This window comes from Larimichthys crocea, chromosome VIII, assembly GCF_000972845.2.
Source record: "Larimichthys crocea isolate SSNF chromosome VIII, L_crocea_2.0, whole genome shotgun sequence".
NCBI classification, from domain to species: domain Eukaryota; kingdom Metazoa; phylum Chordata; class Actinopteri; family Sciaenidae; genus Larimichthys; species Larimichthys crocea.
In genome coordinates, this window is record NC_040018.1 from 14,979,256 (window position 1) to 14,994,376 (window position 15,121).

The 15,121-nt window shown below is 40.0% G+C and overlaps 1 protein-coding gene across 4 annotated transcripts in view; it reads left to right on the forward strand.

Moving 5' to 3' along the window:
- The window catches only part of furina (furin (paired basic amino acid cleaving enzyme) a), a 75,717-nt gene that overhangs the window by 39,111 nt on the left and 21,485 nt on the right, over positions 1–15,121 (forward strand). For all 4 annotated transcript variants that reach the window (XM_010741385.3, XM_010741369.3, XM_010741394.3 and 1 more), the window contains exons 4-7: positions 4,555–4,650; positions 7,895–8,023; positions 8,297–8,373; positions 14,904–14,992. In XM_010741385.3, coding sequence (XP_010739687.1) covers positions 4,555–4,650; positions 7,895–8,023; positions 8,297–8,373; positions 14,904–14,992 — 391 coding nt within the window. The remainder of the gene's footprint in view (positions 1–4,554; positions 4,651–7,894; positions 8,024–8,296; positions 8,374–14,903; positions 14,993–15,121) is intronic.

The window sequence follows — 15,121 nt, forward strand, 5'->3', positions numbered from 1 at the left end:
TATTTATAGCTAATGGTGATCAATTGACTCCCAATACTGATCCAGCACATTTCCCAGGCTCCTCTACTCTGAACTCAGATCTGGGTGGAAACAAAGGACTAGAGGATGACTCAGCTGCAGTCATGTTTTATAATTTCTTCTTCTAATGATGCAGACTACCAGCACTTTGCAAGAAAAGGCTTCCTCTGCTTCCTCATAAAACTGATTCCTCTGCTTTCGCTGGAAATTACATGAGCATATTCAGTTCTAAATTGTATGCAGTCATTTCAGTAAATAGAAAATTTCAAGGGAAACATATAGTGATTTAAAATGCAACTGCAGCAGCATTATATACATCAAAACTAATCGGCTGCCTTTATTTAAACCTGCCTTAAGGTATCACTGGCCTTGCCTTCATGTGCAGCTCCACAGTACAGGTGCACATTGGGAATAGAGCAGCTTCTGATGGGTTTGTTTGCGTACATGTTAGAAAAGGAGTACCTCCCTCTTTGGGATTTCCTTTAACACTACGGCTCCATTTCCTGTTGTTGAATTCCTTTTTTCCCACAGCACCTCAGAGAAAGTGGAAACTGTTCAGGAGGGGTCAGGTCAGCTTGTCAGTACCTACAGGAACTTACAAGATTTTTGATTTATTTGATTATTTAATCAAAGGTCAAGCTTTGCAAATGCTGCAATAGTTTTGTAACCTTTAGCAGATTCCCTTGGTTTTTATGCATAGACTCTCGTATCTAAACAGCGATACAGTTCTGCAACTGTGCTGCAATTAATAGTCCGATCAAAGCTTTTATAAAGCAGCAGATCTTTGCAAAATTGATTCACATTTGCGTCAGCTGCACAGTATTATGAAAGGGGGGAAATATTCCTAATAGGGGGAAGTTTGAGACTTTTTAACTGCTCCAGATGAAGCCTGAACAAAAGGCTCAGTAAACTCTCTTTGAAGAGTGTCTAATTACTGACAAAAGCAGTTGGACCTCTGCCAGATCTCATAGACTGGCTAACAGAGCCCTGTTAATAGGGTCTATTCAAGATTTAAAGCATTGGGTCTATCTGCTACTTCCACGCCTTCTACTGTCTTCTGTTTTATTCTGTTGTTACTTTGTTGTTGTTGTTGTGAGCACTTGGTTTTTCTTCACTGTGTGGTTAGTTGAAAAGTAGAGAAGGGATAGGACAGATAGCAACGCAAAGAGAAACGCTGAATAAAAGCTTCGTTTGGACAGTCTTATTACTATGGCAAGCATAGGGGCAACATAAAGCTTTTGCATAAATATAAATGACCTTGCTGCTGATCTACATTATAATTGGTATTTTGTTTCCTCTGTGTGATAATACTTTATTTGAGATTTCCATTTGGCCTCAGAGGGAGGATGCTATAATGAAAAAGGACAAATAAGTGGGTGGGCAAAATGAGGCTGGTGGGGAATCTGTTTGTTGGACAGATGACTCTCAACCTAAACATGAACCAAGCAGCCTACTTGTGAGCATTAGTTCCTCACTGGATTGGTCCAGACACATTAGATAGACATTTTTCTATTAACATTTTCAAAAGACTCTTTGCATGAAAATTGCAAAACAGAAAATGGAAATGTTTGTTGCCTCACTCCTGCCAAAAGTAGACAATCTGTTCATTATGAGTTATCAGTTTGGCACTGAAAAGTGTGACCTCTATTGTTTGTTGTTCCTGTTTACTTTGCATAAGGAGAATGAAGAGACTCAAGCTCAGTTTAAAATTCAAATAAACATTATTAATTGTACAGAATAATCATTGGTATAGTATATTAAAATTGATTAATAAGTAATGTAAAGCTGCTGTCCTTTTAACTCAAACAATAAACAGCTTTTGGTAATCCTTTACCTGGATAGTCTACCTACATGTATAGATAGTTTATAGTTTAGTATTCATAATATTCTAACTGTTGCAGTATATGTGACAATGCGTGAACGTAACCAAACCAAGACTTCAGCACAAAAAACTGTTGTTGAATTGAACTAATAAGTGACTTGGGACATTTCAACAGTTTATCTCTGAGCCATCGTTTCCTTATAAGTGGAACTAAAACAAAATCATGTCTTTGCTTGTTCTAAACGTCTTCAAACTAATGTGCATGTGTGTGAGCTGTTATTGAGCAGTCATGTTATCGTCAAATAAAAATATGTACAGTGACACCTTTGTGACTGCGGACATTTCAGTAAATGGACACAGACTGGAACAACGACTCTTACAAAATATGCAACTGTCGAGTTAGACCTAGTAGCATTTCTGCCACTTTTCCCACACAGCTCAAGTGTGCATAAATGCTGCCACGCTGTCAGGAAGAGAATACACAAGCATACAAAGTTCTTGCATATGATAGTTTGGTGTGTAGCGTGCAAAACAAAACCCAGGGAATTAAAAGTTCCACCATGCTCTCAAAGTGATAATGAGAGAGATTTGATGCAATGCGGTGGAGTAAACAGTCCATTCCCTTTTACATTATACATAACTTCCCGTGTTACCCCAGAGACCAAATGTTGCGCAAACATTTCATCTTTTTTCTTAAGAATCCTGTCGTGTTAGAACAGAGTCAGCAAGTACATTTTCCACAACAGTGTACATTTTCACGCATACATAAATACGTTTGTTTCACACATATGTATGTAAGTGTGAAAACAAGGCAAGTTTCATACAGGATTTTGTTGTGCAGTTGAGGAAATGGAAGTGGAGGGGAAATCACATACACCGCTGTATGACGCAAGAGATATCTCGTTTCTATCTGACTGAAAATCACATGGATTCATATAATGAAGTCGAACTTGGTTCCTGCATACAACTGAGTCTGTCACAAAGACTATAGTGATCCTTTTTATTCGATAGTACTACTGTCATTAAAATGCAACAGAAAACCAATATTAAAGCCTAAGAGAAGAAAATCAACAACAACCTTTCTGTCTCTAAACCGGTCTCAAACTAATTCGATGATATAGTAATAATATCACGTAGGAATATGTTTGGAATCTCTCCTTCCTAAATTGTGATATATAGTTAAGATGCATATGCATTTTGTAAGTAAAGATGGGATATGATGGCATTCACTTTAGTTCTGATATGATTTTAATGTACTTTATTTAATAGGAATGACACATATATACAGTACAGGTACAAAACGTCATAACAGTTCCTTATTAGCTTCATATTTTTCTGCAACATGGTATACTTCCTTGATTTATCTTCTCATTGTCTGAAAGAGAATGTGCCAGATTAAAATTGCAGAGGCATTTATTTTTTGAATGTGGAAGATAAGATTCCTTCCTACAAAAGTCCACAGGCTGACTACGACAGCACAAAGAAAAGTTTACACTGCCAGTTTCCACCTTTTTTTTTTTTTCCAAGACATATTCTTAATTTATATTCTGAAGATATGCGGTAAGGAGACATCAAATTCCCAGTGGCAAGAAAATGGTTGGCTACTTTGCTCCCACCTGAAAGCTCACTTGTTATTTCCTCTCACTCGAGCACAGAATGCATGTGCATATTTGCGGTTAGTTGAATGTTAGATGTCTTTGCAAATTTTAATTGAAAACATTTGCCAACACATTCACCTGCTCTTTGACTTTGTGTCAAGGCCCATAATTCTAAAGTGCACGTGTAGTGTGAAAAACTGTTTTTGTATGTAAACTGCCACATTGGGACCTCACAGTGCTGAGCTCATCTTCCCAGTAAGAATCGAATTCTCACCAGAAAAGGAAGCGACATGAACAGGAACCCCCCACACAAACCTCTCTGCTCCTTGAAGAAAATGATTCCATTGTGGCGTTCTACCATAGTAATATTGAATTGGCATTGCTTCAGTGTAACAGCTAATGTGACCTTCATTCCTTCTTTCCTCTTTTACTCTTGTGTCTCTAGCGATCTGCAGAGGCGGAGAGTGAGAAAGAGAGAAAGGTGCGGTGTGATTTGGTTGTCCTTCACATCAGGTGCTCTGTCCTTGCGGCAGGCAGTTGTCTGTCTTCCTTCTCTGACATGTTTTTTTTTCCCTGCACTCATCTACATGGGCGTTATGCTGTGCAGCGAGCAGAGTTCTGCAGAGAGAGAAAGATGCTGGCTTACTTTCGCTGTGTGCATTCTGCCTCTGTCAACACTTTCTGCGTAAGCTCGCGCATTACGAAAGACTGCTGCAGACCGGGTTACTGGTGCGTTTTTCGACTCACGTAGTGAATTTGTACACGCGTGTGTGTCTGTGTGTTTTTAGTTGTGCACACAAACATAATAGATCCTGGTGCATCCAGTTTCACACCAATCCAGACATTTTAATTAGTCCCGGACACCTCTGGAGTTCATCAGCGAGTCTCATTAGTGAGGAGTCCAACACGATACCCCTGTTCCTCTGATCTCACTCTCACACTGTCTGCTGTCATCCCACTGAGAATTTGGATCTCCCAATTCATTTGATGTGCTGACCCTCTTGTCCAGCACATAATTATTTTGTCTGTTTTTTTTTTTTTAATGACAGCGACACTGAAATATTCATCTTTGCTGAGCATCATCTCGTCCTTTTTGTTTGTGCCCTTCTTGTTTAGGTGACCTGGGCAGAGCAGCAGGTGTCTAAACGGAGGAAAAAGAGAGATGTCTACGTGGAACCTTTTGATCCCAAGTTCAGAGACCAGTGGTACCTGGTGAGTACATGAGCACTGCTGAACAGAAACCTCATTGGACAAAGTGTGTGTGTGTGTGTGTGTGTGTGTGTGTGTGTGTGTGTGAGATATAATTCATCACTTTACACACTGGTTGGGCTTTTTATCTACCCAAAGTCAATACAGGTAATTAAATCTGGGGCTGTGATGTTTCCCCCGAGTTAAAAGACAAGCCTGTATGAATCCAATATGCTTTCTTTGTGTGAAATATTCTTGTCTCTTGTTTGCAGAACAAGAAGCACAGGTCTGAGTGACTTCACCTAAAGAATTAAGCTTGAACACTATCATTCATACATACACAGAGTGCCTTAGATTCTGAAAACACACACATTTTTATTTTTTTTAGTGCTAGTTTGCTTGAGTCCATAAAGTGCAGCAACAAAGAGACCGAGGTGGTTCACCTTGAAGTGCTTCACCTGATTGATTTTCACGTTTGACTTGAAGAATGTTGGCCCTGTTAAAAGCAGCAGTAACAACCACTGAGGCTTTCTGTTCGGCTCCACTTTCCCTTCAATTACTATGAGGATGCTTCAGGCGGGTGAAGATTCATGGTGATGCAAAACAGTACTTGCGTCACCAGCTGTTCAAAATGCCTGTGCTTTAACAGAGGCAAACTGACTTCCCCAATGTGGTGGAATATTTAGTGACAACTTGAAAGGCAAATGAGGCAAATAAAAGCCTGCTGCTTGGATGTGTCAGTTTGACTACATGCAATAGATTGTGTCATACATTCACAACACTTATTAGTATTTTGCTGATGGTAAAACCTGTCTGCGATATTCTTATAATAATATAGTTTTGTGCCAAATTTCATAGCATTTTATTATCTTTTAGGGCGGCAACTAATGATTGTCTTCGCTATCGATTTAACCTGCCAGTTACTTTCTGCAATCATTTGCTCTCTGAAATCATGATAAAATAAATAAATAATAGAAAAATATGTCTAGCACCCTTCTCCAGTCTAACTAATAGGGTCTAAACAAGTTATTTTACTGACACACTATTGATTACACTGTTTAAAATATGACAAAGAAGGCAACACATCATCACATTTGGAACCACAATTGGAGATTATTTTTCTTTCAGTGAGCTAATTAATTAAGCAACTAATCATTGCAGCTCTGGCATCTTTGTTGGCATATTTTCCAACACTATCACTTAAAGAAACGGCTAACTGATATTTTGATATCATAGGAAGCTGTTAAATTTTTTCTGAAGATTCAAGATTCATGATCTCTGTATTGTCATTTCAGAGTACTGTAAAACGAAATTACGAGCTCACAGATTTAAAAACACCACAGAATAAATTAAATAACAAGATAAATAAGTCTAATTTGAGAATTTGTGGGTTTAATTCTAAGTTCAGTCATCACTGTTCGAAGTCACTGTGCTGCTATTTATGAATATGATGCTTTCTGTGGACTTTTTTTTTTTTTCTTTTTTCAAAGAGCAGTGCTGAACCTGTGCCAGTGGGAAAACATAAAAATGAAATCTGTAGGCAGCCCATGAGGTTGTAAAGCTCATGAAATACCAAAAGACACGAAAACTGGACCGACACCTCTGCTGTTCTCAGATCGTTTCTGCAACTGGGATCAGCTGAGCTTTGAGCAGAATATAATTGTCACTGTGTCAGTATTGTCAAAAAAATCTTTTATTATGTTATGACGTTAGGTTAGCATTGACCTGGAACCTGGAATAGCTGCACCAAATATAATTGTAGTGAATTCAATATAACTTGAGATATTCCGCTTTGGGCTTAAATGCTGGACCAACTGCCTGACATCAACATCCCAGGTGTCATACTGTTAGGCTTAGAAAAAGATTTTGATGGTCAGCAGCTCTGTGTAATCTGCAAGGTGGTCACAGTTTGTTGACAACTCTGTGGAGAGGAAAAAACGCATTAAAATGCTAAAAAATGCTAATTTGCCTGGTTTAGCCTGAACTTCTAAACTCTGCATTGGAGCCTCAGGTGGTGTTATTTCATTAGGAGTTCCAGTTATTTGGCATTGATTTTTTTTTTTTTTTACTTGCCTCTAGCTTGACTGTGTTTGTGATTAAGTTTCAAAGTGGAGCTGTTGTTTGTGGACTCATCATATACTGTCCAAATATCTACAGAAAAAAACTATTTCATTTCCCTCGTTATGGAAATATATTCTGTGTATTTTAAATAATAGGTAATTGTGGTAATATATTTTCACAAGTGCATACATGTAGCAAAGGTTCTCAGCTTGTAGGAATCTGACGCCTCTCTCCCGGCAGTAAATAAGTCTGCGCCTCGTTAAAAACTGAACCTGGCTGGCAAGAAAAGAGTGTGGGTGGGTCTGTTGGCAGGGTGTCCTTGGTGGACAGATGCTAATGGTCAGAATCTGCTGTTACAATGAATATTTAATATTTTTGGATATTTATCTATAGACTTTTTTCCCCCACCGATAAATCAATGATAAGTCTGTGCTTTGAGACCTGATGTGAAGCTGACATGCTCGGACTGCTGACATTAGGATTGTGGAGGGGGGGGTTACTCTATGCACAGCATGCAAAATAAAACCTTGCTCAACATGCCTCACTCAGATTTATTACACACTCAATGTGTTAGCCACAAAAGGCCCCGTTCAATCCGAGACAGCATTGTAGATCACAACTTTCAGCTTTAATTGATTTTCTTCTTGATGGGTTTAAGTGTCAATGACGTGTGTGATAGACTGCGCTTACCAGGTGCAGAAGTCTTAGAGGAGAATATGGTGGGCGGTACATTAGATGCACGACGCACGTCGGTGTGCTTTTAAAAGAAGAGCTTTGAATTGGATGAAAGCCCATACATGGCTTTGGAGCAAAGGTCAAGTTGAATGTCGAAAGCAAAAGCACACACAATTGTCACCCTCATCTAGTTCACTGGTGCTTTTCTTGGTATTAATAATGAATGCAATAAATACGAGCATGGCACTGATGCTCTCAGAATCAAGACACTCTTTGTAACTTTTCAATACTTCCTTCCTCTCATTGAGAACCTTTAGCTATTCACTAAGGAAGAATGACTGAAATTCAATAAGCAGCACCATTTTTTTCCCCAGATGCTCCAGTCAAAAGCTCAGTCTTCATCTAAATGTCTTCAAATGATTGCCTTTTTTAAAGCCTTTCCAGATTTAGTTAAAAGCACATTCTTGTCAGCACTCAGGTGTCTCACCGATAATTAGATTCCTTCTAAGTTATTTGCTCTCTCCATCCTCAGTACAACAGCAACCACCGTGACTTGAATGCCAAAGCTGCGTGGCAGCTGGGCTACACAGGTAAAGGGGTGGTGGTGTCTATCCTGGATGATGGAATAGAGAAGAACCATCCTGACCTGATGCAGAACTATGTGAGTATAACTCCCAAAGGAGCTGAGATGCTACATTTTCCACTGAGAAGCTGTTTCTGCAGGAGAAGATAAGAACGGAACAAATAGAGCAGATTTTGAATTAAAGATAGTATCTCCCTCATTCTGATGGATTTTAAGAATCATTTCCATGCACATATATTTTGAGGTTTTATATGTTGCAGGTGGTTTAATATTTGAATAAAGTTAGGAAAAGCTGCTTCTGCATGTGACTCTAAAAGCTTATCTGTTTTTTTTGTTGTTTTTTTCCCCCAGGACCCTGATGCCAGCTACGATGTAAACGATGGTGACCCAGATCCTCAGCCTCGATACACACAGCTTAATGACAACAGGTAGAAATTCACACAGATAACACACAGTTTAATTTCCACTCTCGCCTTTGTCTTTTGGCCTGCCCTGAAACCACCCACTTGTGTTTTCTGAATGCCGGCTGTGTGGGGGGCATGTCAGGATTAAATTGCACTTGTTCATTAATTTGTCTCCCGCACTGTGTGATAACTGACAGCTGACATGTAAATAGGCCCATGGCTGTTTCTCATCCACTGTTTAGTGAAAGGACACCATTTATTGGGACAAAACTAATTAAAGGCCATAGCCTAAGGGGTTTGTTTTGTCCAAGACATTTTAATTTTCCTCCATTTAATGCTTTTTACACTCCACAAATGGGCGATTACTTCCTAATATGAATCCTGGCCTCACCTCAGTGGATTTGTTTTGGCCTCTTAAATCACAAAGGCATCACCAGGGCATTTCTATATCCTGGGTAAGTAGAGTAAATCTACACTAGGATTAGGGTAGTGTGTGAAGAGAACTGCTTTATTGCAGTGGCCTCTGCAGTTGGCATTAGGAGTTGTTTACCACCACAGTAACGTCTTGCTGAGAACTGACTGAACTTAAGTTCATCAGCATTAATGAAACAGTGCAAATCTTCTGGCTCTGGAGGGCCCATACTCGTCTTCCTTCATTCCCGTCGCCTGCCTCCCTTCTGACTTTAATTTCTGATTTGCTGTAATCTGCTGTTTGTGGCCCACTGGCCTGAGAGGCTTTTTTTATCTTGAGGCTCACCGCGATTACGGGTGATAGGCAGTGAAGATTATAGTTGGAAGGATGGATGGAAATCAAACTGAGACGGAGTGCCTGGTGCTGGCACCATAAATATGGAGGCCAGAGTGCTACAGAAAGAGCTGCAGAATGGCCTGAACATATTGTAACTATGCTAATGCTGTATCAACTCCTTAGAGGCTCTGTGGAGCTGAAGGCTCTTTTTGTTGAAGGTGCATAATTGTTTTGAAACCCAAACTAAAGTGTGATGCTTTGGGACAGACTCACACTCACACGCACACACACACGTTATCAGTAAAAGTTTTGGTTAACATGGAAACAGTTCAAACGATATTCCATCACTTTCTAATTCAGCCCGAGTGTTTTGTGCGAGTGCCCGAAACTGTTTTCCCGAAACGCTGGAATTTCTTGTGGAGGAATGTGGGAGAACATCCCTCCAGTACAGCACCACAGATCCACAATCTATGCCAAGGCACGCTTAAGCTCTTCTGGTGCCTCATAGTGGCCCAAAGCCTAGCTGAGACACTTACTATTGATGTTTCCTTCATTTCAGCAGCACCTCTTTCCAACCCTAACTCACCTCAGCCCTTATCTCTTGCCACCCAGCTCTCCGTGTCTTCCTTGTGGCAGGACCAATTGAGAGAGAGCATACTGTGTGTGTGTGTGTGTGTGTGTGTGTGTGTGTGTGTGTGTGTGTGTGTGTGTGTGTGTGTTACGGTGGGTTGGTGTAGATGCATGTGTAAACAACCTGTGGGCGGGCATGAAAATGCGTAAGGTTGTGTAAGAGTGAGTGTCTGTTCGCTGTAGAAAGCCCGACTCTGTTCACTTCCATAAAGCTGTCTTTCTTTCCTAGCATACGGGAAGCAGTAAGGATGGCTCGGTAGCAATGTGACCATTCACCCTCATGTTTATCCAAGATGGCATGTGATCTAGATGTTTCTCTTTCCAGGGTTTCCTCTGACTCCTATCAGGATGGTTTCCAAAAGTGCATTTTCCGTTTTTTTTTTTTTTTTACAAACACTCGACTTATTGGCTCCTGATGTAGAGGAAGGCTAGCTCTCAGTGTATTTTAAACAAAATCACTCTATTCAACATGTGCAGTAAACATGCGTGATTTCCTCTTTACAACAAGGATGCACAGGAAAAAAACAACAACTTACTTCACAAAACAACGTGGCAGTGCAGAATGACTCCGTGTAAATTCAATATTGGCGCATGGCAGTGGATGAAGGGCCATCTTTAAGAGCCAGCTGATTCGGTGTCACCACCCTACATTAATCTCTCCAGACATTTTCTTCATATCCCTCTCTTTACTATGCTCTGTAAACATGACCAGACCTTTTGTCCTCAAGGCCAGCTCATTAGCAGAGTGGCAGAACCATTAACAGACTCAAGAATGAGCAGAGCCAAACAGTTGAGCAGATTTACCTTTAAGGTTCAGTGCAACCCAGAGACTGATGAACAACAAACTGAGCTATCCACAGCCTCCAGAGACTCAATGATTTTTTAAAAAAAGTAATTAAGATAATGCAGGAGAGGAAAAGCGAGTCAATGAAAGAGGTGTCCTGGACTCTAAAGATGGGAGAGAAAGTTAGAACTTTGATGGTAGAACAAGAAAAAGTTGGACGAGTACATATTTCACAATATAGTTTTTATGTGTCACAAACTGCAGGAACTTGTGAAGTGTGACCCATCACATGTGGCACTTTTTGGGAATTGCTGTATGTTTATGCAGCAAAAAAAACCTGCAGCATCAGTGGAAGATCTTTATATAATAAGCCAAGAAGCTGCTGCGTAGTACACAATTGGTCAGTGCGGATGTGGATGAACACTTCCCCCCTTTTTGTGCCACAGATACAATTTTGGATACATATGTATGACAATAGCATGTCTCTTTAGGGAGTCTCCAGAGAAAGGCAGTTTAGGCTTTGCACAGTGATAATGATTCTGCCAGCTGTGTGTATGAATACTGATCATGTTTTTGGCCTCAGGCCTGTAGCCAACTGTAGTTGCTGTAACCTGAGTGAGTCTCTGTGCGTAGAGTCTGCCATGGGGTTTGTTCTGGCTGTAATCGGAACAAGACTTTACTGAAATTGCCCTTTGTTCACCATAATCTCGTATTATCACCATTACTTATGACGCAGAATTCCTGGGTTATTGCACAATGTATCAAATGCAAAAGGTGTTTTGAAGTTTCTACAGGGTTCTCTCATTTCTTTTTCCAAGAAGTGAATGACTTTTTCAATCAGACAGAGAAGCATTAGTGAAGGCATGAAAGTGTTTTAAATAAAAAACAGATGTTCACACTGAAACTGCTGGTTAAAGTTTGCAGAGATGAAAACTAATCCCTAAATAGATAGTTTGCATTTTACTATTAATGTGAGAGACATGCGCATTAATTGACTGTTATTAACTGACGTTAATTGACGCAGAGTTTTGTTTTGGTTCACTGGAAGCTCATCCAAATTTCACCAGTGCAGTATTCATTGTATTAGTGTGGTATGTTACGTTTTATTAAATAGAAGGACAGTTTAATGAATTAAAAACATTATTTTAGTGATATTTATGTTGAAACAAATAAAAAATCTTCTTCATTATTTAACCTTATTTTTAAACATTATTTACATAAAACTAGCCAAACTACATCCTTGATAATACAAAATGTGTACAGGTTTGTTTTATTTTAACATAAATCCTAAAACTTAACCTGCTGTTACTTGACTCTGTCAGAATAGCGTGCTTGAGATGGTTTGGCTCGTTTTTGAATAGTTATTAAAATGTTTAGGTTTATAGCATCACAATGGATAATAGTTGCTTGTTTTTAAAAAGTGGGAGCAGTCGAGTTAAGACTTCTGAGAGCCTGAGCCGGTCTGTCAGGCAGATATTACAGCACTGATAATTAGTCTGTGTGACTTGCTAGCAGCTGATTGAACAAAGCTGTACTTGTAGTGACAGACAGCTCTTTGTTCCTGCACACAATGTCTGGATGTGGTTTCCACTTCATGTGATGATCTCCTGTGCTGTGCTGTCACCTCTTCAGCCTCCTCTTTAAGCTCTGAGCCTGGAGGTTCAATCCAGGTTTGGTTTTCTGTGATGTCAGTCATGTCAGGACGTCTGATCAGTCCTAATGTGTGCATGCACAGACAAATTGAGGACAATCACTCATGCTTAGCCCTCATTGTCAAAAGATTGGTAGCTCCCTCCGGCATCTCATCGTGACTGATCATCCTGTTGACAGATGAACTCACAGTCAAGATTTCTAATTAGCGGGTGGTATAATTCTGCATTTGGGAATTTGGGACGTAAACTATTAAGATCTTTACCGTGGGCGACATTTATAATACTACAGTGAGTTTAATGAACATTTTAATGGCTTAGGGGTGTGTGTGTGTGTGTGTGTGTGTGTGTGTGTGTGTGTGTACATATTGTTCCTGTGATGAATAACGTCTTATTAAAGGTCAGAGCTGATTCAAGTTTTTATTTTAGTTTGTATAGGGCACCAAATTAATTGTCCTACATGTGTTTCGGGCTGTTATTTTGTACTGCTGCTTGACTGCCTTTATGTGGCTTCACATCCCATTTTAATTTTGAATAATTCCAGTATTTTGCACCTTTTGTGTGGAAGCGTTTGTTGTGAAGACATCCTTGAAAACTTATTGGGTTGGTAATAGGCTACCAATTTTGGTATGGTAGAACAAAACTGGGGTGTCATACGTAGTGATGAAAGGATTAGTTGATTAATATAACTGTCAATAGATAGAAAATTAACCTGCAATTGTTTTGATAATAATTTAATTCAGTAAATACACAAAGATGATTACAAATGATGCCCATTTACTTGGTTTTCTGTGATAAACCAAATATCATCTGGTTTTAAAAAGGTAATGCGAAGACACCAACTTGTGATATTGAATCAGCTCCTGATATATAGACTACCATTGTTAATGTCACCATAAAGTACCTTTCGACTTTGGATCATTTGCTGGACTCAACATTGCCAAAAGGATTCACACAGAGCAGTTCTGCTCACTACCTGCAGATCAATAGCGGAATAAAAATGCTTTTATGTTGGAGACACGTGTAAGTCATGTTGAATAAATAGCAGGGAGCAGGCTGCTTTCACAAGAACATCTCACAAGTGTTTGACCTACCGAAACACTCCTCTTTGCATTCCTGTTGACCCTGAACAGTGAGTGGGAGCAGTGAAAGGATATCTTCTTGTGTTCATTTTATCACCCCCCAGGAAAATCACTCTTAGAAACCTGATTATGCAAGTAGTTCTTGCATAATCAGATTCAGAAACTGAGAACTTCACCTCTCTAACGGCATTTGTATGCTGTGAATCAGTCTACCGTGTAAGTGACTGTAATGAATGTGTCAGAGGAAGGTCTAGGAAAAAGGCTCAGTTGAACACTGGAGGTATAGGTCTGTGCATGCCTGGCATCCCATCGCAGACACCTGAGCTGCTTCATATTATCAGCTGCATCACAAACACGGATGCTGTAGGTCATACGACTCCAAAGTCAACACACATTAGGCACTTCCAGGAATGTCGAGATAAAGTCTATGGAAAATAGTTGAGATTACATTTGTGTGTGTGTTTGCGTGTGTGTGTGTGTGTGTTTAGTGACTATAAAGATGGTTTTATCCAACGGTCCGTGTAGCATCTGACTCCATCTGATGTCTTCTGACACATTAGAGATGCATTGTTGTTATCAACTGTGGTATTGACATTAACCTCCACCCTCTAAGCTTGTCACTGTGTTTACAGAGATTAATTACAATAAGCTGACCTTCTGTCCTGTGACTATCATGAAATCATGAGCCTTAAAGATGATTCGAATTAGTGACTCAGATAAAAATGGGTTACTGCCTCTGTGACCTCTGATCTCTCCACAAAAGCTTAAATTGCCCTTCAGGAAATTCAGTTCGGGGACAGTTTTGGCAGCCTACCCTCAGATTAAATGATCATATCCTGACGGCAGATATAGTCCATTTTGTCAGGGGCGAATATCTACTGCTGATGTTTTGATTCCTGTGTTTTTTGGTTTGGCTTCATACCCAGAGATCTTTAATGGAAGCCTGCTGGCGTAGATAGTCCCTTCAGTAGTAAATGTCCTGTTTCTGTTGTTTCCTGGTGTGACACGGTGTTGCCTTGGTTCCAGCATTCCTGTCTGGGAAGGACTTCAATCCATTGGGGGTTGCACCACAGTTAAAAGGGCGTTAAGAGTGCATATCCATCTGGCAGAGCAGGGGAATGCACCTGACTGGAATGTGATGATCAGTCCCTCTGTGGCAGCTTCTTGGATCTCTACACTGCAGTGCCTGAGGCTAGATCCTACTACAGAGGCTTAGGCTTAGTGAAGGACCCATTGTGAAAATGGCAAATCTAATTCACAATTCCTTCCCCTGTGTGACGGTAGTATGTCATCTTATTTCCCCATTTCCCTTCAGACCCTGCAGGCATTTCAAGGTTACTAATGCTGGAAGGCCATAGATAATGTGCGATGGCCTCCACTCATTGACTGAATGTTTTCTTTTGGACAAATGGGAATTCAGATTTGTTTAATAAAATCAAAGCCAAAAACCTGTCTCCATGAGTTTGTTTTATCTTGGTCTGCAGCTCGACCATGGTACACAAGGGAGCACATTCTTTCACAAGCAAGCGTTATTAGATATGTACACTACCTGTGGGTATATATACTGTGAAGTGCTGTGTCATTAGGTGGATGACACTTACAAGGATAAGTAGTTTCCCTTTAAACATACCTCTCACTTTCTCCTCCTTCCTCCTCTCCAGGCATGGAACACGATGTGCAGGAGAAGTCGCAGCAGTAGCCAACAATGGGATCTGTGGCGTCGGTGTGGCCTACAATGCCAAGATTGGAGGTACGATTAAATAAAAAAAACCATGATTGATTTGTTTTCACAGGGGAAAACTTTAGTTTTATCTCTTGTTTTCTTTTTTGACTGCCAGAATAGTTGAAATACTTGCTCTGCAGTAATCCGTGTTCTCCG